Consider the following 26,735-nt stretch of genomic DNA (forward strand, 5'->3'; position numbering starts at 1 on the left):
ACTGTGATGGTTCTGCTTCAGGTAGGTGTGGATTGCTGAGTCCTGGCCGTGGAATTTTCTATCCTGTGCGGAGACATGAGTCTTCAGAGTGGTCTTTGCAGTCCTGTTTATTTGATTGCATCTGGTCCTTAGGATGGACCAGTTGTTGTATTCTGAGGTTTGAGACGTGGGATCATGTGCTTGCCTTCTTTGAAATAGTTGAAATGTGCAGTGTCTTAGAGGATTAAACCTCTTCAAGAAGCTTACCTATACCTTGATGGAATGCAATGATACGGACAGGTTATGTCATGTATGTGATTTGTAATTATTTCTATTTGAATCCTTCTTAATTATGCAACTTTTGTCATTTTTTTCCATTTAAAATATCCTTGTAAATAAATTTGACTTTCACCCTATAGGAAGCAGTAATGAGCCTTTCAGTTTGCTTGCAAACCGGCAGGTTCACACACCACGAAGAAGAAGAAGAACAAAGCCTGCACATTTCAAGTGCGTAGCAGCATCTTTTAAAGTGTGTGAGACCTTTAGGATAATCTCAGCATGGCAGACGTTACACCTACCGATGAGGAGGCAAAGCAGGAAGAAACTACCGCATCCGTCCTCTCCGAGACGGATGAGACATCGCAGGAAACACCCAACGGCGTGAAAACGTGAGTAACAATGTTGCCGTGCTCCTCCGTACGTGAGTTGCTAACCTCTTTAGCTAAAATGGATGCTTCGTTGCTAACTATTGTTAGCTGTAACTAACTTCTGCTGTAAAGATATAATACGTTTCACAACCTGTGTGGCGAATGTTTTCTTTATATACTATCCAAAGTTAGAAAGTATGCCTTACAGATTAAAATAATACGCGGCGCTCTTGTCAAAATAGATGGAACAGCAATTGGCAAGCTATGCTAGTTGTCAGTTTGGTTAAGCTATTGAGCGCTGTGGAAAATTGAAATTGAGTGCTTGGAAAATAACTTACTTTAGTTTAATATTGGGCTTACATTAGGCTCATTCATCAAATTTGTTCGGTCGAGGTCGACAACAACTCAGCGGCGCATCAACATCAGCCCATATAGGTGTGTCTTCTGTGGCCCTCAGGTGTTAATACATTAAATTAGCCGCTCCCCAATGATGATAAACCTGCATATTAGTTTGTCAAAAACTCAGTATACTGCAGATCCCCTCTGAAAAATGAAACCAACAATGTTCTATTAAGCAGAGAAGGGACAAACTTCTTTAAAAATAACATAAACATACTTGTTTTACGTATTACAGATAAAGATCGAAACGCATTTTCTCACATTAATGCATAATCTAATTTCTATTTTGCTAAGTTTGGGCATGAACAATCAGTTTTAAATTGTTTTATTATTATTTTTAATTACTTTCTTTGTACTACCGATTTTCTAAATATCACTGTTGATGGATTAAGTGAAGGTGAACCGGTTGGATATAATTGGATTTGAATCTAGAGGTAGAATACTATATTGGCCAGAAGATAAATTAGGGAGATTTTGGCTATTTTTATTTTATTTTTCTTCCGCTATCATTGGTCACTATTGTGTGTACACAACCAGTAAACAGAGTAGCTCAGTATTTATCTGGAGGTTTACACAGTATTTGTGTAAAACAAATGACCCACCCTCGTGCCAGTCTAATTGTAGAGGATGTGTGTGAAGTGCCATCGATTTGTAAACATTTCTAAAGAGGAGCTTTCACATAATAATCCTTCATTTAAGTCTATTACTGTCACATCCTTAGAAAGGTCAAAGTTTAAAACCTGCAACCAACTAGTAAGGATGGAAGCTGGATAAAAATGATAAAAATTTAGTTACCTGATATATTCCCACAACCATATTTGTAAAATCTCTAAATGAAAATTGCATCAGGATGTTTCCTTCAGCTTAGTACTGCACAAATATTTCATACCTAAAGATTAAAACCAAATTCCAATACCAAATTAAAAAAAGAAAACAAATTAAACAAATATAATTTGTGTAGTATATTGGCCATTGACCCTTGGTTACTAAATATCAGCATCTGTGATTACAAAACAAAATATATTTCACTACCTCTATAGTGAAGATCATCTGACTGTACTGGACTAAATTTTAATTGGATTAAAGTTGAATTTGGCATTGCATTGACCGCTGACCTTTGGTTTTGACTTTTCTGCAGTCTTGAAAAGTAAAGTATGTTTTTATGTTGTAATTTCGATGTTTGTATATATACGGAAAGTAGGAAATGGTGCATGGAAAATTATTTGATTCCACCCATAATTTGCTTTGATTTTCCGAAACATCAGCTCTAAACCTCTATAACTAAATCCAAAGTCACCAGGATGTTGGGTCATCTAAATCAAGCGTGGCGCTTTACAACTTAGCCTTTAGTTTAATCATTTTGATCTGCTACCTTGCAGATTCATGCCACCCTTCTATCTTTGCAGGACATAGAATTTGTTTTGTGTACGGTTGTTGCAGAGATAACAAAGCTCAAACACTGCACAAACATAAATGTACCAATAGTAGTGTTTGCATTTATGCCACACTTTCATTTATTCATTCTTTTTCATCATCACTGCATTGCCACCACTCTTCTGTTATAATATGTAGATATTGTATTAACTGTAAAGCTGAATTATAATAATGGGTCAGGCTTTTTTTTTTTTACTGGGTAGTTATCTTGCAGTAAGTCTCTCAACTATTCTTTGTTAAGCAGGAGGACTATTTAAATGTAAAGACTAAAGTGTGGAACATAATAAAAATGCAGGTATTATTGTTGCATATCTGCATGACCACAATGTGTTTAACAGTGGACCGGCAGTTCTTTAACGTGTGGCTCTTATCCCTTTTTATAGTGACAGTGAAGAAAGTAAGCAAAGCAAAGAAAAGCATGATGGGAAAGAGAAGTCGTCCAGCAGCAAAAGAGAAGGTCGCTATCATCCCTACAAGGAGAAACATGGCGGAGAGAAGAAGAGTGCTCATAGGAACCGAGTGTTCATCAGCAATATACCTTATGACATGAAGTGGCAGGCAATTAAAGATCTCATGCGTGATAAAGGTAATGTCCCCAGTGATGGGGAAGGGGTCTTCCATTTTATCATCTGATCTGATTAGATGTTCTCGATCTTCTAATTATCTGATGGAACATCCTCCTACTAGTATGCGTCTTTCTGTTTGAAGTTTCTCTGGTAGTTCTTAGAGCAAAACAATGAAGAAGCAAAATAGTGCGATTTTACGTTATTGGTGTTTTAGTCAAATTTCTTGGGATGGACAACAATTCAGTTTGGACTGATATGTGATAAAAGGGAGATGAACTTGGTTACCTTGTTGTTTTTTTTGGGGGACTGTCAGCTCCAAAATGAATCCAAACCAGTCTTTGAATTGATTGTTGAATGTTTATTTGTTGTATTTGCTGCAAGGCAAATCTTGACGTGAATTAAAATGTTGTAATGTTTTCACCTTTCACCTAGGGGGGTGTCAAGAAGCCTTTTTCAGCTTAAATGACAGTAAAAAACTCCTCCTGCCATGAATGGAATCTGTTGCTAAACTGATCATGTTGAAGTGTTTTGAATTTCCCAGGTTTATTATAGCTGTGTTTCTCTCTGGCCTTGGCCTTTTGGCTGTCTCAGTCACTGCCCGGAAAGGCATGGTGTTGTCTGGTGGGATGTTGGTCTGGGCTGACTGTTTATCATTAAAGGGACATCTCCATCCATAGCGGCATTGCCAAGGCCAGCGGCAACTTGAAGACTTGGTGACTTAAATTGCTTTGTTCTTTTGGTATTTTTCCTTTGTATGTCTCATGTAGTTGGTGAGGTTACATACGTGGAGCTCTTTAAGGATGCTGAAGGAAAGTCAAGGGTAAGTGATGTGGCCAACTTGCTGCACGAGGTTTTAAATGCCCTCAGCAGGCTCTCATTAATCATGTCATCATTTAGGTTCTGATCCTTTGGCTCTACTGAAGTGGAGATACTGTATGTTGTCTTTAGAGCCTAATAGATGGATAAAGATCGATTTTCATTGAAATGGGAGATGTCCTGTTGATTTTTGGAAAAGTAGTGTAAAGTACTCCTAAGAGTAAATCTTTGCATTTGTTGTTGTCATTTAAATTGGTTTAAAAGTTTTGTTTTGGACATTTTTTCCAAACTGGAATATGGGTTGTAGGATTTTTATCAGATTGATTGAGCCTCATGTCAAAGAATCTATATTTTTCACAATATGGCACAGCTTTCTCTTCAGTGGAGCGAAAATGTTTTGAACAATCATTTTTTTTCAGTGTTATATAAATATGCACAAGTGCATTTGAGAGAAATAATTGCATACCATTGTAATATTCCTTAGTGGTTAAAACTGAAGCATTTTCTTTTATTATTGTAATTGTGTTGCAGATTAAAGAATTGAGTAAGGTAGTAACATGCTGTGCATAAGAATGCTTTTTAAATTGAAATTCAACCAAAATGCCATGTATAGCTATACTGTATATCATCAGTTTAAATAACTGTAAAAAACATGAATTGTTTTGTAGTTTTTTTTAGTTTTCAGCAAACACAACCAAATCCTCCTGCTCAAGCCAATCTGCATAGTTTGACAAATGTCTGAATGTTGTGGAAACTTGTTGATATTTTGTCCCATTTGATTTTAAACATGATATTAAATGTATTTTATTCACTCCCTGGGTGTGTCCTGGATTCTCCTGCTGCTTCCTGATCAGGGTTGTGGGTAAGAATCTACTTTTATTTTTTTTAAGCACATATCTTTATAAATTTTTCATGCAGCTATTTTAAGTTGATTCCTCGTTTCCCTCTAACAGTGTGGTAGAGTTCAAAGATGAAGAGTATGTTAAGAAGGCTGTGTCGACTATGAATAAGCACGACTTAAGTGGAAGACCACTTAACATCAAAGAGGTGAGAATAAATTATAGTTTAGGTGTTTTTGTTGTTTTCTCCTGTTTTTTGTGTCTAAACATTTTCGTTGTGATGATAGCAGTAGTTCCTGAATGTTTTCTTTTTTTTTTTTTTACTATTACTAGCATCTTAATTTTTAGGAAATAAATGTAAGCGGTTTTAAAAATATGCAGAGATAACATATTTTAATAGCATTTTAATTGCATTAGGGGTCTAACGACACACCTATCAAGACTAAGCACAATATTGGTTTACAAGATTGAGAAAATATTTTAGGAAGATTAGAACAGTTTTACCTTTCTGTAACTGCAGTGGAATCTGCAACAAGACATCAATCATGTCAGTAATGGATATATTGTTTTCATGAAAACAGGAGTAATTTATGCGTCAAAGGCCCTGTCCCAATACCTGCACTTCCACCCTTGTGTCCCTGAATTGCGCGTTCCCATTGATGGGTTCGAGTGCGTAGTGTGTCCCAATTCTCCAGTCGTCCTTAGCCCCGCCCCCTTTGTGCCCCACATCCGCCCTTCGGCAAAGCCCGCATCGAAGCGGACTTCGCCGAAGTATATTACCCACAATTCACTGCTGCAGATGACGTTCTGAGCAAAAACCAATCATAACCGTCAACGTAACCAGCCATCAAATCAGAATAATAAGAACTGCGTAAACTTTAGACAGCAAGCCGACAAATATTTTTTTTACTGGTTTTCCAGGTTCAACATTGTAAGATACCACTGGGTTCAGGGTGAGTCTGGGCAGTCAGTAGGTCATAACAGTTACCTTTCAAACAAACACTGACGTGGCGAGAGTCTGTTGTATAAACATCCGTCGCTTCCTTCACTTTCTTCTCCTCAAAACAATTGCTTGTTGCAGTTTTAAATAGTTTTTTTAGCAGCAAGACTGTGAAAACATCGCTGGTTCCCGCCCTTTTTGATGTTGCAGTTACAGTACAGAGGTGCAAGTTGATGACGTAACCCCTATTGTCCCAATTCTCCAATTTTGCACGCTTGTAACCTGCGCACTTCAACCCTTACATGCACTTGTACAAAGTACACACTTCATAGAGGGGTGTAGTGTGGGAATTGGGACAGGGCCAATGTCTGCTGAAGTGATCTAAAATTGGATTGCTCTCATGATCACATTGTTGATGTCCTTAAAGAAAAACATTGCAGCTTCCAAACTCTTTTCTCAAGTGACAATCTTCGCCCCTCAGAACTTTTTAATCAAAAGTGCCCGTTAGCTTTAGGTATAATGAGAAGCTATGTATGAAATGTTGAAAGGTTTTCCAACAATATCTTTTTCTTGAGATCACTTTCATATAAATCTTGATTCAGACATCGGATAGATAATGCAGGGAACCCATTGCTATATGAAAGCATACACACATGTGGTTCTATAGCAGGTGGTGTGGAATGGACAATTATTTTATTACTTGAAATAAATTTATTAGTTGAAATGATCAATTGTAGTCCAGACTCATTTAAAATTCCTGAAATATTGCTTTAGTTTGGTTGAAAACGGGAAGCCCCTAAACAGATGCTAACTTTAACTTTGTTAGCAGATATTCACACTGTGCAGATTATTTTATTTGTATGTCCCTCAAATTGTGCTTCCTTTGTTTGTGCCTTAAAACATGTATGTTTTTCTTATTTCAGGACCCTGATGGTGAGCGCGCCTGGCGCGCTCTGCAGCGCATGGATGGAGGTCAGCATGGGGGCCATGGGCAGGACATGGGGCCTGGTGGGATGAGCATTCCACCTTCAATCGCCAACAACCCCAACATACCGCCTGAGGTCATTCACGCCCTGCAGGCTGGAAGACTGGGGACCACAGTGTTTGTGGCTAATGTAAGACGAAAGCCACGAGCCTTTGCTCATTCTAGATAATAGAGTTGGTTAAAGGCACAGTTGTGTTTCTGCTCTCCAGCTGGACTTCAAAGTGGGCTGGAAGAAGCTGAAGGAGGTGTTCAGCATGGCAGGTGTGGTGAAACGAGCTGATGTGAGGGAGGACAAAGATGGAAAGAGCCGCGGATTAGGAACAGTGACTTTTAAGCAGCCTCTGGAAGCTGTGCAGGCCATATGTATCCTTTAAAAACTGAACATTATAAAACACACATTTGACAAATGTTTAATTTTGTCTTTGTCCTTAACTCCTGTTTCAGCCATGTTCAATGGACAGATGCTCTTTGAAAGGCAGATGCATGTTAAAATTGTATGTTTAAATCTTATTTGATATAATAGTATTTAAACCCTTGCAAAGAGTGTAAAGTGCAAAAAATTAACATTTAAAATATGGACCTTTTTTAGGATGAAAAGTCTCTTCCCCCTGATGATTTCCATCCAGTAGAAAAAGCACCACAGTTGCCACGTAAGTAAAGCTTTTGAGCTCTATTGTATATATATTTTTTATAATTACAGCTTTAGAAAATATTAGACATGTTGGTAGATTAAAAAGTACCGTTAAAGTAAAAGTAAAGTTTGAAAATTTGTCCAAAAGTTGGAAGCAGGTGTGAAACAGCTGAGATTACTGTTTAAATCTAGTTGTACCATGAAAGTTGCAGTTGATTTAAGATTTTAACCTTTATTTTGAGATTTATTCTCCTTTTTGCTGTGTTGCAGGGGGCCTAGCTGGTATTGGCATGGGTCTTGGGCCAGGGGGGCAGCCTATAAATGCAAACTGCCTTAGTGGTGGAGGAGGAATGGGCTCTATGGGACCTGGAGGTCAGTCAAAACTAGCTTTTGCAAAGGCCAAAATGCAGAAGAAGCATAGACTCTGGGTGCATGTTTCCGTGGCTTATGATTTGACTTTGCTGCTTTTATTTCGATGCAAATACAAGCCAGTTTAAAGAAGTTTTACCTAAATATATTCATCTGTTGTGCACTTACATGTAGCCTCACTGAGATTTTCTCCTGCCACAGGTATGGATTCAGGTTACAGAGGAATGAGCAGGCTTGGAGGAGGTAAGCTCTTATTGTTTTTAAATTAGTCTTCCTTGTTAACGTGACTTAACTGATTCTACTTGGTGCTGTTTTTAACAGGCATGAGTGGGGGTGGAGGCTATGGCGGCATGGATAGCATGGGCGGCTTTGGAGGCAGAGACATGGCACCAATTGGCAGAATGGGAGGTAAGTGAGCATTTTCACTGGAACTGCACACAGATTGGGGTCTGTTTAACCACATACAGATTTACTGGACACTTTGATATGTATCCACCAGGAATGGGTGGATTGGATCGGGACTTTGACATGCCCATGAGCCGAGGATTTGGGGATTCTTTTGGAGGAATGGGTAAGGTTGATATTTATCTGTAGATGTCAAATTTCTTTCACATTCATAACTACGTTGGCTGTATTTTATTATTTATTAAAACCCTTTTTTAGTTTTATGATCTCTTTGAGTTTCCTTCCATCATATCTAGCTTTTGTTGAGTGAATTATTTGTTAAATATGATCTAATCTGGACCAACATACCTTCTGTCCTTTAGGTGGTGGTTTTGGTGGAGGCATGGGACACATGGGAAGTGGCTTAGGTACAGCAGCCATTCAAACCAGCTACTCTGATGTTTCATAACTGTCCCTCTCCCTAAATGCATATTAATATAAAACACAACTGCTCGCTATAACAACATAACCTTGTACAGTCATTTTAGATGTTTTTAAACTGCAGTAGGGTCTGTAACAAGATGGCAGGGTTCGAATGAATATTTTTATTAAAGGTTTGAGCATTAGGACTTGTAAAACTAGTTTTATTAGTGTTGGTCCTAAACAATGTACACACGTGGACAAAATTGTTGGTACCCCTCGGTTATTGAAAGAAAAACCCACAATGGTCACAGATTTAACTTGAATCTGACAAAGGTAATAATGAATAAAAATTATATGAAAATGAACAAATGAAAGTCAGACATTGCTTTTCAAACATGCTTCAACAGAATTATTTTAAAAAATAAACTCATGAAACAGGCCTGGACAAAAATGATGGTACCCCTGAAAATAATGTGACCAAAGGGACATTTTAAATCAAGGTGTGTCCATTAATTAGCATCACAGGTGTCTACATTCTTGTAATCAGTCAGTGGGCCCATATATAGGGCTACAGGTAGTCACTGTGCTGTTTGGTGACATGGTGTGTACCACACTCAACATGGACCAGAGGAAGCGAAGGAAAGAGTTGTCTCAGGAGGTCAGAAAATTATAGATAACCATGGTAAAGGTTATAAGACCATCTGCAACCAGCTTCATGTTCCTGTGACTACAGTTGCAGATACTCGTACTCGTACTCGTCGTCTTCCGCTTTATCCGGGACCGGGTCGCGGGGGCAGCAGACTCAACAGAGACGCCCAGACGTCCCTCTCTCCAGACACCTCCTCCAGTTCCTCCAGGGGGAGCCCAAGGCGTTCCCAGGCCAGCCGAGAGACATTGTCCCTCCAGTGTGTCCTGGGCCGTCCCCTGGGCCTCCTCCCGGTGGGACGTGCCTGGAACACCTCCCGAAGAAGGCGTCCAGGAGGCATCCGGTATAGATGCCCGAGCCACCTCAACTGGCTCCTCTCGATGTGGAGGAGCAGCGGCTCTACTCCGAGCCCCTCCCGGATGGCCGAGCTCCTCACCCTATCTCTAAGGGAGTGCCCGGCCACCCTACGGAGGAAGCTCATTTCAGCCGCTTGTATCCGGGATCTCGTTCTTTCGGTCATGACCCAAAGTTCATGGCCATAGGTGAGGGTAGGAACGTACACCGACCAGTAAATTGAGAGCTTTGCTTTTCGGCTCGGCTCTCTCTTCACCACAATGGACCGGCACAGCGCCCCCATTACTGTGGCAGCCGCACCGATCCGTCTGTCGATCTCCCGCTCCATTCTTCCCTCACTCGTGAACAAGACCCCGAGATACTTAAACTCCTCCACTTGAGGCAGAAACTCCCCTCCAACCTGAAGAGGACAAGCCACCCTTTTCCGGTCGAGTACCATGGCCTCGGACTTGGAGGAGCTGATCCTCATCCCAGCCGCTTCACACTCGGCTGCGAACCGCCACAGCGCATGCTGTAGGTCTTGGCTAGAGGGGGCCAGCAGGACCACGTCATCTGCAAAAAGAAGAGACGAAATCCTCTGGTCCCCAAACCGGACCCCCTCCGGCCCTTGTCTGCGTCTAGAAATCCTGTCCATAAAAGTTATGAACAGGACCGGTGACAAAGGGCAGCCCTGCCGGAGTCCAACATGCACTGGGAACAGGTCCGACTTAGTGCCGGTAATGCGGACCAAACTCCTTCTCCGCTCGTACAGGGACCGGATGGCCCCTAGTAAAGGGCCCCCGATTCCATACTCCTGGAGCACCCCCCACAGGGCATCACGAGGGACACAGTCGAATGCCTTCTCCAGGTCCACAAAACACATGTGAACCGGTTGGGCAAACTCCCATGAACCCTCGAGTACCCTGTAGAGGGTATAGAGCTGGTCCAGTGTTCCACGGCCGGGACGAAAACCACACTGCTCCTCCTGAAGCCGAGGTTCGACTATCGGCCGGACTCTCCTCTCCAATACCCTGGCGTAGGCCTTACCAGGGAGGCTGAGGAGTGTGATCCCCCTGTAGTTGGAACACACCCTCCGGTCACCACCACCCCAGTCTGCCAGTCCAGAGGCACTGTCCCCGACCGCCACGCAATGTTGAAGAGACGTGTCAACCATGACAGCCCCACAACATCCAGAGACTTGAGGTACTCAGGGCGGATCTCATCCACCCCCGAAGCCTTGCCACCGCGGAGCTTTTTAACCACCTCGGTGACTTCAGCCTGGGTGATGAAAGAGTCCGACCCCAAGTCCCCAGCCTCTGTTTCCACCACGGAATGCTTGATGGCAGGATTGAGGAGATCCTCGAAGTACTCCTTCCACCGCCCGATAATGTCCTCAGTCGAGGTCAGCAGTCTCCCGCCCCCACTGTAAACAGTGTTGGCGAAGCACTGCTTCCCCCTCCTGAGGCAACGGACGGTTTGCCAGAATCGCTTCGAGGCCAACCGGTAGTCCTTCTCCATGGCCTCACCGAACTCCTCCCAGGCCCGTGTTTTTGCCTCTGCCACAGCCCGGGCCGCAGCACGCTTGGCCTCACGGTACCCGTCAGACGCCTCAGGAGTCCCACAAGCCAACCACAGCCAATAGGACTCCTTCTTCAGCTTAACAGCATCCCTTACTGCCGGTGTCCACCACCGGGTTCTGGGATTGCCGCCGCGACAGGCACCGCAGACCTTACGGCCACAGCTATGGGCAGCAGCATCGACAATAGATGCGGAGAACATGGTCCACTCGGACTCTATGTCTCCAACATCCCCCGGGATCTGGTCGAAGCTCTCCCGGAGGTGGGATTGAATACATCCCTGGCCGAGGGCTCCGCCAGACGTTCCCAGCAGACCCTCACTATGCGCTTGGGCCTGCCAAGTCTGTCCGGCTTTCTCCTCCTCCAGCGGATCCAACTCACCACCAGGTGATGATCAGTGGACAGCTCAGCCCCTCTCTTCACCCGAGTGTCCAAAACATGCGGCCGAAGATCTGATGATACGACAACAAAGTCGATCATCGATCTCCTGCCTAGGGTGTCCTGGTGCCAAGTCCACTGATGGACACCCTTATGTTTGAACATGGTGTTCGTTATGGACAATCCGTGACTAGCACAGAAGTCCAATAACAAAACACCACTCGGATTCAGATCGGGGAGGCCATTCCTCCCGATCACGCCTCTCCAGGTGTCACTGTCGTTCCCCACGTTGGCGTTGAAGTCCCCCAGGCAGAATAATGGAGTCCCCGGGAGGGGCACTATCCAGCACCCCCGACAGAGACGCCAAGAAGGCCGGGTACTCCGCACTGCCACTCGGCCCGTAGGCTGAAATGATAGTCAGAGACCTCTCCCCAACCCGAAGGCGCAGGGATGCAACCCTCTCATCCACTGGGGTAAACCCCAACACGAGACGGCTGAGCTGGGGGGCAACAAGCAAACCCACACCAGCCCGCTGCCTCTCCCCGTGGGCCACTCCAGAGTAGAACAGAGTCCAACCCCTCTCAAGGAGATGGGTTCCAGAGCCCACGCTGTGCGTGGAGGCAAGCCCGACTATTTCTAGTCGATATCTCTCGACCTCCCGCACAAGCTCAGGCTCCTTCCCCCCCAGCGAGGTGACATTCCACGTCCCTAGAGCCATCCTAAGCATCCGGGGATCGGGCCGCTGAGGTCTCCACCTTCGTCCGCCACCCAATCCTCTTTGCACCGGTCCCTCACGGTTCCCCCTGCAGGTGGTGGGCCCACTGGGGGATGGCCTCGCCTCTCTCGTTCGGGCTTGGCCCGGCCGGGTCCCGCGAGGAGCAACCCGGCCACCCCAGGCCTGGCTCCAGGGTGGGACCCCGGCTCCGCCGTACCGGGCGACGTCACGTGCCTCGATATTTTTTTTCTTCATGAGGGATTCTTGAACCACTCTTTGTCTGACCCATCACCTAGAGCCTGTTTGCCATGGGAGACCCTACCAGGGGCATTTAGGCCCCAGACAACATAGCCTCTAGGATCATTTGAGCACTCAAACCCCTCCACCACGTTAAGGTGGTGGTTCAAGGAGGGGCAGATATAATTCAGAAATTTAAGATCCATGGGACTGTAGCCAACCTCTCTGGACGTGGCTCCAGGAGGAAAATTGATGACAAAACAAAGAGACGGATAATAGGAACCGTAACTAAAGAGCCCAGAAAAACTTCTACAGAGATTAAAGGTGAACTTCAAGCTCAAGGAAAATTAGTGTCAGATCGCACCATCCGACGTTGTTTGAGGCAAAGTCGACTTAATAGGAGACGACCAAGGAGAACACCATTGTTGAAAACAAATCATAAAAAACCCAGACTGGAATTTGCCAAACTACATGTTGACGAGCCACAAAGCTTCTGGGAGAATGTCCTATGGACAGATGAGACAAAAATTTAACTTTTTGGCAAGGCACATCAGCTCTATGTTCACAGACGGAAAAATGAAGCATATTTTAATATAAGAAAACTGTCCCTACTGTGAAACATGGAGGAGGCTCTGTTATGTTCTGGGGCTGCTTTGCTGCATCTGGCACAGGGTGTCTTGAATCTGTGCAGAGTATAATGAAATCTCAAGACTATCAAGGGATTCTAGAGAGAAATGTGCTGCCCAGTGTCAGAAAGCTTGGTCTCAGTCGCAGGTCATGGGTCTTGCAACAGGATAATGACCCAAAACACACAGTTAAAAACATCCAAGAATGGCTAAGAGGAAAACATTGGACTATTCTGAAGTTGCCTTCTATGAGCCCTGATCTAAATCCTATTGAGCATCTTTGGAAGGAGCTGAAACAAGCCGTCTGGAAAAGGCACCTTTCAAACGTGAGACAACTGGAGCAGTTTGCTCATGAGGACTGGGCCAAAATACCTGCTGAGAGGTGCAGAAGTCTCACTGACAGTTATAGGAATCGTTTGATTGCAGTGATTGCCTCAAAAGGTTGTGCAACAAAATATTAAGTTAAGGGTACCATCATTTTTGTCCAGCCTGGTTTCACGAGTTTATTTTTTTAAATAATTCTGTTGGAGCATGTCTGACTTTCATTTGTTCATTTTCATAGAATTTTTATTCATTATTACCTTTGTCAGATTCAAGTTATTTCTGTGACCACTGTGTGTTTTTCTTTCATTAACCGAGGCAGTTTTGTCCACGTGTGTATGGCTTTCATGACCACATTTCTATTGCCTGCAGTTTGTTATCCCTAAAAAGAAAAATATTGCAGTTTGTGTGACAATCTGTATCCTCCTTCATTTCTATATTTTTGATTAAAATCCCAGTCTCATAAATTTGTAATTAAAAACTGCAGAGAAAAGCAGTCCTGAAACCTGTTACCCTGTTGAAGCAGATACGGATGTGTGCTTCTGTATAACAGGTGGTGGAATGGGGAGCATGTCCATGGACAGAATGGGCTCCAGCTTTGACCGTGTTGGCATGTCAGGAATGGAGATGAACCGTGGCTTCGGAGGCTACGGAGGCGGCGGACACATGGGTGGAGGCATGTCGGACAGGGGCTCAGCGTCCAAAGGCGGCTGTCAGATATTTGTGCGAAATGTAAGTGTGGGTCAGGTGGCTAAAGGCTCCAAAGCCTGCTAAATGTATGTTTAATAAATATTAGTAATGAAGCTCGAATCTAAATAGTTTTTTTTTTTTTTCCATTTTATCAGTATGGATATTACTTGTATGTTAGAGATGCACTGATTGGGCTATTCCTGCCTATTTCAAAGTACATGTAGTTGATTTGCTTGCAGAAAAAAACTGGTGGGAGTTCTTAGATTTGATGTTTTGTAGCGGAATAGTAAAAAAAAATTGCCACATTTTTGAGTATTCGACCTTCCAATCAGAGCTGATCACAGAAAACTTTGCAGGTCTTGAGATGGCCGAATGATTGGTGCATCTTTATTTGACATACTTATGTTCATTCTACTGTTGCTTTCTGTTCTTTCCAACATACTGATTGAGAAATTTGTGTTGCAGCTGTCGTATGACCTAACATGGCAAAAGCTGAAAGACAAGTTCAGTCATTGTGGTATGAATGACATTTTTTGTTGTTTAACAAACTGTTTGATCGTTTGACATGTCATTGTGATTGATCGATTAACTATTGGGTCATAGATACAGCCTTAACAATAATTATTTTGAAACATTCTACTTGTGTCACTCAGTCATTGCGGATTCTTGTTTCCTGCAGGTCAGGTAATGTTCGCAGAAATCAAAATGGAGAACGGAAGGTCAAAGGGTTGTGGGACGGTGAGATTTGATTGTCCAGAGAGCGCAGAGAAGGCCTGCAGAATGATGAATGGAACCAAGATTAATGGCAGAGAGGTGGACGTCCGCATTGATCGCAACGCTTAGAGATTTTCTAGAAGCTCTAGTTAACACGCTTCACACTTTTAGGCCCGCATCAATCATCGTTTGTTTTGTTTTAAAAACACTATGACTTCATGTGTCCCAGGTTTCAATTGTTTTGTTGATGTAGTACATGGCTGTTTTACCTTTGTTTTATAGATCCACTTATGATTTGTCATGCAGTTTATTTGAACAAATAAACTTTTTAATTTTTAAACTGTGTGCTTGTAAACTTCAACTTGTAACCATAACCAAAGGTTTTGCTCTGTTGCTTTTTTCTCAACACCCTTGTGTATCACCTTCAAATTCATGTGGATTTTACCAGAGGCACTTCCGAGCACTAATAGTTGCATAATTTTGTACATTTTAGGAAAGGGGGGAGGATAAACTCCCATTGTTTTAACCATCCCAATTTCTGATGATTTTTCTTTGTATTTTTAGCTTTTATCATAAACCTGACTGACATGTCAGAGATTAGGTTTGTAACAGGATGAGTGTAAAGTTTTTACTATTTATGGCTTTTCATCTTTGCTCATAAAATCTTATCAGGCTGCATTCCTGACTCACCAACACATTAAGAGCTGACAGTTCTTAAAAGGTTTGGTTTATTTCTGGACAAAGTTTATTAGAACTCATGTTTCCACTTTTTGTTAAAATACATAAAGATCTAGAGTGGTAACCAAGCATGCGAGGTATTTTTTGCAACAAGTGCCATTGCTCCTTGATATTTGTTAATCTCAGCTTAACGTTTTTTCAGGGTGTTGGGGCTGTTAGTCTCAGAAAGTATGTCTTCAGTCCTGAGAATGTCTGGTTTCAGTCACTGCACATTTTTATGGGATTATTCCCAATAATCCCTAACTCGTATAAAATGGACAGAATGGCAAAGACAATGTAGCAAAAAAGACAAATGATTCCCAATTTCCAGTCAAGCCTCCATCTGTTGATGTGCACTGCTACAAAAAGGAAGACGATGGACAGAAGTAGCGTGGATGAAACGAAGATCAGTCCAGTGCTGTTAACCTCTACTGGGGTGTTGGTCTCCACAAAGGCAGTCCTGATAAACCACGGCAGGCCCAGGCACAGCATGTCAAAGACATTGGAGCCCACAATGTTGGACATGGCCATGTCAGCTTTTCCTGATGAACAGAAAACATGGTTAGATGATAAAAGGCGATGTCCTGTTTGCACACGTGTACATTTTGTGACAATATTACTAGGGATGCACCGATATAAAAATTCAGGCCAATATCGCTGTTATGGTCAATAACCAATATTTACCGATATATATATGTCACTACCTTTCCGACACCGTGAAAAATCAACCACACCGCTGAAAGTGCTTCTCTGCTTCAGTGAAACATCCTGCACTGCGTCATTATCACTCTCACATGCCCAAACAAATACCACATGGTCAACCGTCTCCCCCTCCAGAAGCACAAACCGCAACAAGTTGGTAAATATTGGTTATTTAAATTGGACCAGTTTTACTTAATGGACCGATTGAATATGTTCAAAAATGACTAATATCAGCCGTTACGACGTCAATGCTGATATATCGTGCATCTCTAAATATTACCTTCTCTAGCCACCATCACACTGGCTACTGTGTCGGGTATACTGGTTCCAGCAGCGAGCAAAGTGAGTCCCATAACTGTATCTGGTATGCTGAGGGTTTCACCTGTGGAAGAAACAGCAAAAACTTTGAAACTCCAACAAATGCAGGCTTTGCAGGACCTAATTGAGTCTCTACAGACCCTCCGGAGTGTGATAACTATGTAAACCCTTCATGTTGTTAGTCTTTATAGTAAGCTATCTTCAATCTGAAACAATCAGTTTTGTAGTTCTTCAGTATAAAAACATTGTACATAATTTATTGTTTTTTGTCTTGGCTCTTCTGTGTGTGCTTGTCTGAAGGTATACTAATCTCATTACGCTCCATAAGACCTACGGCTGTCACATGATTTCTTTGTCCTGCCAGCCAGATCTTGGTTCAGCTTTGTAGTTCACATCCCTATTGTAAATAGAGACTGATTCTGTTCTTATAACAGTTGCCAGGTCATGTATGTACATCATGTGGTCACATGACTCGGTTTCCTCAGGGTTAGGGCTGTAATCCTGGTATGACTGGTTAGCCACATAGCCCACTGGAGCTACACTGTAGTAACCCCACATTCCATGGGACAATGGCATCTCAGGAATTAACCAGCAGATCCACATGTGACTCTGCAAAGTTTAGACGTTTTTTTCACAAGTCTCAAACACTTGTGATCCACAATGGCTTGCAATGGATGCTGGTTTACGCCTTCCTTGTACTGAAAATGAACAACTCTGGAGGAGAGCACTGCCATTTCAATTTCTTGATGTGCATTTTGGACAGTTTAAGTTTATGAACTTTGTATGTGTCGATAAATGCTTTTACAACAATAAAAAAAGGAATTGTATTGAGACCTCTTTAAAACAGGCAACCTACCTACGACAATGACCATCCAGACCAGCACGTACGTGAAGGCTGAGATCCAGACTGCTGACATGAGGAAAGTTATCATGAACCATTGTTTCCAGAAGCGTCTTCTGCAGTCAGGGATGGTAATGAAGAGCAGCGTGATGAGAGGCAGAGACAAAACCCATAAGATCCTTTTAAGGTCACTCTCTGGTACAGCAAAGACACTTTTTTGTTCTGTTGGGATTAAGGTTGACAACTAGCTCTGTGATACAGGATTAGAACTGCTGTCAGAGACACATCATGCTGAGAATGACCTGCTGCTCTAAAAAGCTACATTTTGTACCTTCAGTAATCTCATTGAGACCATGCAGGCTAAGCGACAGGTGAGAGTAGCCAGAATCATCTTGAAAGATACCGCTGTCTGTTCTGGAGCGTCCGCCGACTCGCAGGCCGGTGTCAATGTTCCAGCCCATTAGAGGCTGCGTCTCATGCTTCTCTGCAGAAGCTGGATCTAGACAGGTGCAGCATGGGCTCAACTTCCTTAGGACAAACTCACTGATGCGGAGGTCAAAGCACAGAACCACAATATAGACCCCATAGACCAGCAGCAGACAGGCTGCCTCGTACCTGTCAACAGTACATACAGGGTGAAAGAGAAGTCCCACAGTGATATATTTTATGAACAGCCTCAGATCTCTGTGGGAGGCCGTTCTCAGAATATCCTAAAGGCCCATCTGTCTTGTGCATTTATTGTTATACTAACCCACAACTTGAGCCCAATAAACCCTGACCCTCTCATACATAGACAGTCTATGCCAACAAAGAAGACAAAGTCTACAGATAAAAAAAAAAGGTCTATAAATATTTTCAGGTCAGAAATTAAATTTTGGGGCACTGGCTTTTGCTAAAACTGGACCCAGATTAGTGAAGCAGCTCCAAATCACAAGTGAAATCCCAACAAGTAGGCATAGAGTCATAGATAAAGGGTGCTTCACTCTATCCACAACTCTTTGGCTTTATACCATATTCCGCTTTTTTTTCTCCTCAATCTAAAAACCTGCAAGTTAGGTTGATGTGGCCCCTCTAAATTGTCCTGAGGTCTGAATGTGCACATTGGTTTCTATGTTACACTGTATGGGACTGGAAACCTGACTGGGGCGTACCTGGCTCTCATCCAATTACTGCTGGATAAAGGCCCCTTCTGAGAGCAAATGGGTCGATGGAAGATCTTAGTTCTTAACCTGAGGTTAGATTTGCTTGCTTAAATTCAGGAAGTGACCTCACATATTATCTGTATTTACGCTAAAAGCAAGGTCCACCTTTGGAATGTTTCCATGACCTTTGAGCCCAATTACTAAATGTTTATTCCATATAATGGGTAAACTGTGCCAGGAAAAAGTATTTCCCCCCTTACAGCTTCCATTAGTTTCTGCTGTTTTGGTATTGCTAAATGTTTCATATCATCAAAACAACTTTAATATCAGGCAAGAAAATGAGTAAAAACAAAATACATTTTTAAATGATTAATACATTTATGAAGGGAAAAAGGCTATTCAAACCAACCTGGACCTATGAGAAACTGAAAAAAATGAAACTGCCTCACTATGTAATTATGAATTAATTGTAATTACCCACATTTTTTGGTTCAGTTACACAAGCCACCCTCAAGTCTGATTATTGCCAGATCTGTAGACTCATAAAATCACTTAAACATAACCTGTCTGACAACATAAAATGGGCAAAATGATTTCAAAATCAAAGCACCATGCCCTGATCTAAAGAATATCAAGAACAGATAAAGACAAAGTCATTGTAATCTTTCAACTTGGAAAGGGTTTACATTGACATTTTTAAGACTTTGGGACTCCAGGGAACCACAGTTAGAGCCATTATCCACAAATGGAAAAAACATGGAATCTTCACAGGAGTGCCCTGTCTACTAAAGAGTGTATTGATGACTCAGCCAGTAAGGAACCCAAAAACAACATCAAAAACACATCCGTGGTGTTTTATATCCTCGATAACTTGCCATAATTAATGGAAGCATGATTTTTGATCTCTAGCAAAAAATCCTTATTAAATCGCTGTCCGTTCGCAGCCCTAAGTTCGATCACATGGTTATGCTGCAGGAGAATTATCCAAAGCACACCAGCAAGTCCATGTCTAAAAATATGGTTTTGGACTGGCCTGGTCAAAATCAAGAGGGACAAATTAATATTATATTATATTATATTATATTATATTATATTATATTATATTATATTATATTATATTATATTATATTATATTATATTATATTATATTATATTATATTATATTATTATGACTAAAAGTTGTAACAGGGCAAACACTTTTTCTCTGCACTGTAGCGTGTTAAGCCAACACACAAGTAAATCTGTGTCATTCTGACTTGGAAAGCCCAGAGATCAGTACTTAGTACACCCACTGCTCGTTATAAATGTAATGAAAGTAGCAGGTATAAATTATTTATTAGCACTTCTGATTTGTGGTTTGCGTCTATTTAAACCACTGGCACACATGGTGCTGAACAATTTCAATTTGTGAACTTGTTTTTTATAATGGGGAGAAATACATTATTATTTTGTAATGTAATAATAGTTAGCGCCACAACAATGAGCAAAGCCGACTGTTTTTCTGGCTTGCGAATAGGACACGCTTAATTCTGGTGAGTGTTATTGCCAAATCGGAGATGTGACTTCTGAGACAAATCGAGCACAACATTACACACTTTAAGGAACTTTGACTTGTTAATAGATCTCCAGTATAATGATGTATTCTCTTTGCTTTTCCAAATTTCCAGTTGGAAATACAAAAAGAATGCCCCTGAAATCGGAATCCTGTCTTGGGGTGTTGGAGGTAGTCGAGCTGCCATCTGTTCAGTATTCAATATGACCGCTGCACATATAAAACAAAGTGAAATGTGCAGGTATGAACTATTGGTTAGCACTACCAATGGTCTGAGGTAACACATTTAGTACTCCACTGAACAACCTGCATTTGTAAAGTTCGTTTACTTTTGGAATCCATAAAATAGAGAGAAGCAGATAATAGTTAGCACCAAGAAAACTAGCAAATCTGCTTGTATCTCCCAGATCAGAGCTACTGAGGCAAACCTAACACAAAATAAGGCCAAAAACTACGGCAGCACCTAACAATAAGTGTTTCTTCAACCAAAGAAATATATATATTTCCCCAAACTTTATTTTAGCAGTTTTAGCAGGGGTTGTTCATAGATATTGTGCGTATTTTTCTATATATCATACATGTGTATCATGTAAGCTTTTACCACACGTTTGAAGTGTCATGTTGATTGTTTTATTTTTGGACTGCCAGATGGCTGTAAACTGTCAAAGAGAAAAATGAAAGATAGTAAGAGGACTGTGCATTTCTTTCTTAAACTATTTTCACATTTTCCAGGTCACGGGTTTGCAATAAACAAATTTATTTTTCTTTGATAACAACCATCATATGTTGTGCAAGGTCTATAGATCATGTAACTATCAGCTGCTGAGTCACTGCATATAAATCAAACACACACAAACTCACCAGAACACCTTGTTATCGGAAATGATCCCAATAACAGCAGCAACGCTGATTCCGTATGCTAGGCAGTCCCTGAAGAGGGGCCAGCAGGTGAGACACCCTGCCTGATAAAGGAAACAAAAACAAATGGTTTATTTTTTACACAAAGCACAATGGCCAGGAACTCTGAACCAGTAAAGATACTGCTCTCATACACAAGGAGGTGGTAAAAGGGTACTCTCTACTGGGATCTGTGAGTTTGTGTTAAAATGTACCATAGAAGCCAAAAGTCCACAGGCTGCACAGATTCCGAGCAGATTGTACACAGCGGATCCCACTATGGTGCTAATTCCAATGTCCCCCTTAGTCACAAACACACCTATCAAAAGAAGCGCATAAAATGTTTGGCTTTGGATCCAGGAGCAATGAGGAAGTATGACTATCAATATTTGAAAAGACAAAGAGCATGCAAGGATACCAGGTCACACTTCACCATATCATCTACATAGTGTGTAAAATACATACAAATGTTGTTCCTATGCATGATTACCCAGAAAAGCTGTGACCAGTTCAGGTGCAGAACTCCCCGCGGCCATGAATGTAGCTCCTGCCACATCCTGAGACAGTCCCAGACCTGAGAGAGACCCACGAAATAAAAACATCACCTCAAAATGCACATAATAATATCACTTAATGCAGGCTCAGAGATTAGACCTCATGTTTTTGAAGACACTAGCAAAAAGTTCCCCTCCATCTATTGTGGTCTTTGTTTAGTTTCAAATAGAAAAAAATCTATTAAGCTACTTGAATACTTATATGAATATTGAATATTTACTACTGCATATTTATATGCAGGACCGGCCCAAGACATAAGCAAACTAAGCAGGGAGCCCCAAGACGTACTTTAGTTCTCACATAGATTATAGATCTTAGAATATTTAGAATTATTTTAGATGTAAAATTAATTTCTTCATAAAAAATTGAGAAATGCCCCAGTTGTAAACATGCAAAGGAAAATGTTTATAGTTTGACAAGTAAGCTATAGCAGTCATAATTTATTTCATACATTCATAGCAATGTAAATTGCTATGAATGTAGTCATTTCTGCTGCTTGTATCTCTGCAGGGGTCACGTTTTGTTATGCAACTATTTGGCAAATTAATGTAACAAATAAGTTCCAGATTTACTGTTTGTAAAATTGACACTTCCTGTGTGGCAATGCTGGGAAGGAGGGAAGAAACTCAAATGGTATTTACACCACAGTCACACCAAACAGTTATGCCAGAAAAATAGCTTTGAATCCACAATAATTTTTTGCAGCTGTTGTCTTCTAATCACTTTATCCCAAATGCTATTGAGTTAAAAGGTAATTTGAACTGACGCTCATAAATCTTTAGCACTTTCGGTTTTACAGCTAATTTATATTGTGGCTGAAAAGTTGTGTGAAATGCACAAGGTGCAAATAATCAAGCTTGAGCAATATAAAATAAACTTTGGTGCTTTCCTCATCGGTGAGGTAGGGCCTTAACAGGAAGTGGGTCCCCTCAAACATATTCTGCTTTAGGGTCCATAACAACCTTGGGCCGGCTCTGTTTGTCTGTTCTAACATCTCTAATATGACAATAACTATACCGCTCTGTGACCGATACATAATATGATGCTTAAAAATTGTTTTGTTGTCTATTTTTAGTTTATTTATTTTATTATTAAATTATATTATAGAAAGGTTATCTTTTAGTTTTTTGAAAAGTAATAAAATAAAGTAAAATAATAGAAAGACAGATTGTAATGGCAAGCTAACCACGAAACAGAAACTACATAATGGAAGTGAGTTTGCGACTGCTTCAGAACCAATAATCAGAAGTTCAGCAGAGGTTCTATAACAAAGCCCAGGACAGAGTGCTGCTCACACAATCAGCCTCTTTAAAACACGCGGGTGATCACAATTGTCCAGGCAACGAAAGTCATAGGCTGCTAGGAAGTTTGAACACTATGTTGTTTTCACTTTAATTAATCATACAGAGTGTGATTTGGACTTGAGGATAGAGCAACACATCCACCCCCAAAAAAGAGCATTTCAAAAGATACTATCTAGGGAGTTGTGTAACACTTATTTAAAATAAGAAGTGCTTCATATAATTTAGGACGGATTGAACATTAAAGGGGACAAATTAAGCTTTAAAATCCTTCCTTTTCATACTTAAATCATTCGGTTGTGCTCTAAATAAAGTGGAACTACAATGCTTTGGTCTGAATTCCTTGTTATTGTAGCTCCACAAGCCCCTCTTTTACCTCTTTTCTGAGGTGCGACTGAGAGCAGCTCATTTTGGTACGGTCTCTTTAAATGTTGTTGAGGCACTTCACACCCCGCCCTCCTCCAGGTCAAGGAACACTCCACTTTGACCTGTTCGGCCATTGTTGTAGTTTGATAACAATTACCTAGCACCGCAGAAAAAGCACTGCGGAGAGTTTGTGATGTTGGGGGGCGGTGTAATGAATTGCGTGGGTTTATACACCTAACAAACAAACCGAACTTATCCTCTTTGCGTAAGCATACTTGGGCTTGGACTACAAAATCTCAGCAAGAAATAAATATGGCGGATACGCAAAACTGATCAGTCGGAAGTCCATGACCTTGTTTAGCTGTTCTGCAGCAAATACTGTGACGTAATGATGATAAAGAAAACTGAACGGACTTAAAAAACATTACCCAGACAGAATATAAAGATATCTCCGCAACACCTGGAGAGACTAAAATAAACTTTTCTGCACTCCTACAGACTCCAAGTACACAACAAAATATATTTATAGGCTAAAAAAGTGGATTTTGCATGATATGTCCCCTTTAAATCATTTAATTAAATAAAAAAAATGATCTTATGAACTCCTGATTCGTTAATAACTTAAGTACAAGTAAAATAAGGTTATAAAACAATTCAATGATATTAACTGACATAAGCACACCTTTAACACATAAATAATAAACAAGATATTGATTGAGCTTACGTTCACTTATTAGTTCTAGAGATGGCAGAAAGTAATCGTCACAGACTATGGAAACAGCCAAAAGCATATAGAATATGAGCATAAAATAAATGACCAAGCCCCCGTCTTTCCTCTCCCGTACTGTGAAGAAGCCTTCAGGAAACTCAGAGGCTTGTGGTGCGATGCATTCTGTTTCATTCTCTAAAATGACAAAAAACACAGAAACATACTGCTTATGGGTCAGCATTAAAACTGTGCACATATATTTATATTATATTGTAGATATGTTTATACTGTTTAATTTGTATTGTATTGCACCGACTACGCCAAAACAAATTCCTTGTATGTCCAAAAACGTACTTGGCAATAAAGCTTTTCTGATTCTGATTCTGAAAATGTTTTTAAAAAATTTTGGGAATCCGACAAGATTATCTGAATTCTTGAAAAAATTCTTGATAGAAGTTACTCCAAATAAAATTCCTGACTAATGTTTATTTCATGATTAAATCTTCTTAGAACCATTACATTTGGTTACATTTTATGTTTTCTAATGTTAAATTAAAAATGTGCTCCTTGAAATAAAGCTATAAAAGCTATAGCTTTTTTATTAAACAGAAACTCGCTCAAGTTGAAGTAATATTTAACGTTTGTGTTGAGCAGAAAACCCTTGGGTTTGCACATTCAGGATTGGGTGATAGTTGGTCATTCGCTAAAGAAATACGTTAATATAAAGACATTGTGTTTAGGGGTGGAGGCAGGTGTTGACCACCTCTAATAATGCATTCTTGTTACCATCTTGTCAAAAGTGTATACACCCTTCTTAAATATCCAACCAGTTGTGATGTAAAAAATTATTTCAAGTCTTAAATCAAGTTTTTTCCACATGAAATGTGAAATTTATCATTTACAATGCAATTGAAAAACACACAATCGTTTTGAAAGAAAAGGAAATGTCCAGTATCTGTAATGTCTGTTTCGCAATGTCCTTGTAGTCAGATATATAATGCATTTATAACGTATTTTTTAACAATTTACATTTAATTTAAAGGCACATTTTAAAGCACTCAAGGTCACCTTACAAATTTAAAAAGCAAGATTTGACCCTTCTCCTTGCTAAAACCTTTGTTCAGGGATGTTTATTGATGAAATATTTAAAACCTCTTTGCAATCTGCAGCTTTGACTTGAACGTAAATGAGCAAATGTCAGGAAAATCCACTAGAATGGCTGAACTTTATTTCCCGTTAATCAGATTTACTCTTAGTGATAGCAGGCGAGAGCTCAAGGAAAATGAACGCTGAAACTGAATCAGCTTTAACAACCATTACTTTAATTTACGCAATGCAGGTTTTTGTTTTTCCAGTGTTTCCATCTGATTAATTTGTTAGTCTAATATTTGAATTCTAAAAAAATATGTAAGGTGGAAACTTTTTTCTCGCATTCACTAAGGAAAAGTAGGCCTAGATGTTACATTGTGATGGTATTATTTAAACCACCAGCGCTATTCTTCAACATCAAAAGGCTACAGCAAAACCAACATATTTCAGTCTCAAAATACTGATCAAATTCTGTCATGAGTTGGTCACAGGTCTCATTTAGCGGGTCTTTTTATTTCCATGACTATTTAAATTGTAGATGGAATCAGGCAGTAAACAAAAAGTGTGAAATAACTCTAAACATTTTTATATTTTAGATTCTTCAAAATAACCACCCTTTCCTCTGATGACTGCTTTGCTCTCTTGTCATTCTCTCCATGAGGTTTGTCAGGTGATCACCAGAAATGGTTTTCTAAAGAGTCTTGAAAGAACTTTCCAGAGGTGCATTGAGACGAGCAAAGGTTAATATTTCAGTCATCACAGCAAAGGGCGACTACTTTAAGGAATCTAAAATAAAAAAATTTTTTATTTAAAGTTATTTTACAATTTTTGTTGCTACCTAATTCCATGTGTGTTCATTTACAGTTTTGATGCCTTCAGTGAGAAAGTTTTAATACCACAAACATATTTTCAATTAAAATGTATCTCACAAAGCTTGAAACAAACAAATTTGAAATATCTGATCCAGCTAAGTAATTCCATCCCCATCATTTTAAAGTAAGATATGAGCCCTGGCATTTATGCTCATATGTTGCTGGTTTTTTTTGCTAAGGGATTAGTTGAACAGAGCTTCTTCTGTTGATTAGAAAACAAAACCTTAATCACTCACACAAATCAGAATATTTGCATCTGCTTACCAAGAGCCCGGCGCACCCTGACATAGTGGTTTTCCTGAGCAGTTTTTGCTGTAAATGATACCAGATGAACAAAGGCATACAAAAATAGGACAAAGCCCAAAAAGTAAGGTATGAAATCCTTTCTCTTTTTCTTCTGCACGGCTGAAACTTTATCCATAATAATTTAACAGATAAATAAAATAAACTGAAATTAGCAAGTTTTCCAAAGAATCATATGTATCTCTTTAATTAGATTGCAGAGATTTAAAGAGGGCTGGAACTGCTTGCAAAGGCTGCATCTAACGCTACACTAAACTACAAGCTGCACAGAGAGATTATCAAAAGGGGGGAAGCATCCTTTAAGGTCTGGTGGTACTACAGAGGGGGGTGATCACGAGTTGCGAGTCATTCCACTTGACTTGAACAGACTCCTGCCTGAGGCGCATCATAGGGTGTAATTCATCATAAGCAGGCTTTAACACCCACTACCACTTTTTAAACAAGCGGAAATATGTTATTTTTTCAGTGGTGACAGAATTACAATGAAAGGTCTGGAGTTGAGGCTATGGGGGCAACGCTGCCATGGATTAGTTTCCTACGGTGGCCGGGGTTGCAAAACACTTTTACAAGTACCGAAACAAATTTACATTTCAGAAAACACTTTTACATTTCAGAAAACAAATGTACATTTCAGAAAACATTTTACGTTTCAGAAAACATTTTACATTTCAGAAAACAAATGTACATTTCAGAAAACATTTTACATTTCAGAAAACATTTTA

The 26,735-nt window shown here is 40.6% G+C and overlaps 2 protein-coding genes across 2 annotated transcripts; one reads left to right on the top strand and one right to left on the bottom strand.

The window, feature by feature from the left end:
- The first annotated feature begins 438 nt into the window (after positions 1–438).
- Positions 439–14,989, top strand: myef2 (myelin expression factor 2). Its single transcript, XM_047363660.1, has 17 exons — positions 439–647; positions 2,843–3,045; positions 3,793–3,845; positions 4,696–4,703; positions 4,795–4,888; positions 6,544–6,735; positions 6,815–6,968; positions 7,050–7,099; positions 7,195–7,255; positions 7,507–7,608; positions 7,807–7,848; positions 7,927–8,013; positions 8,105–8,176; positions 8,373–8,417; positions 13,799–13,977; positions 14,401–14,452; positions 14,615–14,989. Exons 1-17 carry the CDS (start codon positions 538–540, stop codon positions 14,776–14,778), a joined length of 1,668 nt encoding a protein of 555 aa, XP_047219616.1. The 5' UTR covers positions 439–537; the 3' UTR covers positions 14,779–14,989.
- Positions 14,990–15,360: 371 nt separating this feature from the next.
- Positions 15,361–26,269, bottom strand: slc24a5 (solute carrier family 24 member 5). The gene is made up of 9 exons (XM_047363661.1): positions 25,975–26,269; positions 23,765–23,944; positions 21,309–21,392; positions 21,034–21,137; positions 20,783–20,883; positions 17,559–17,842; positions 17,243–17,449; positions 16,349–16,450; positions 15,361–15,908 (listed from the first exon to the last, which is right to left on the bottom strand). The coding sequence occupies exons 1-9, from the start codon at positions 26,129–26,131 to the stop codon at positions 15,586–15,588; spliced, it is 1,542 nt and encodes a 513-aa protein (XP_047219617.1). The 5' UTR covers positions 26,132–26,269; the 3' UTR covers positions 15,361–15,585.
- Positions 26,270–26,735: the final 466 nt, after the last annotated feature.

Source organism: Girardinichthys multiradiatus, chromosome 4, assembly GCF_021462225.1.
Source record: "Girardinichthys multiradiatus isolate DD_20200921_A chromosome 4, DD_fGirMul_XY1, whole genome shotgun sequence".
NCBI classification, from domain to species: domain Eukaryota; kingdom Metazoa; phylum Chordata; class Actinopteri; order Cyprinodontiformes; family Goodeidae; genus Girardinichthys; species Girardinichthys multiradiatus.

What these genes read in the sequence shown, in the direction of transcription:
- myef2 (XM_047363660.1), top strand. Translation starts at nt 538, where the DNA reads ATGGCAGACGTTACACCTACCGATGAGGAGGCAAAGCAGGAAGAAACT. An exon ending in GACCACTTAACATCAAAGAG is followed by an intron (nt 4,889 to 6,543) that starts GTGAGAATAAAT and finishes TTCTTATTTCAG; the next exon opens with GACCCTGATGGTGAGCGCGC. An exon ending in GGGCTCTATGGGACCTGGAG is followed by an intron (nt 7,609 to 7,806) that starts GTCAGTCAAAAC and finishes CTCCTGCCACAG; the next exon opens with GTATGGATTCAGGTTACAGA.
- slc24a5 (XM_047363661.1), bottom strand. Translation starts at nt 26,131, where the DNA reads ATGGATAAAGTTTCAGCCGTGCAGAAGAAAAAGAGAAAGGATTTCATA. An exon ending in TCTAGAACTAATAAGTGAAC is followed by an intron (nt 21,393 to 23,764) that starts GTAAGCTCAATC and finishes GGTCTCTCTCAG; the next exon opens with GTCTGGGACTGTCTCAGGAT. An exon ending in TCTCAATGAGATTACTGAAG is followed by an intron (nt 17,450 to 17,558) that starts GTACAAAATGTA and finishes TAATCCCAACAG; the next exon opens with AACAAAAAAGTGTCTTTGCT.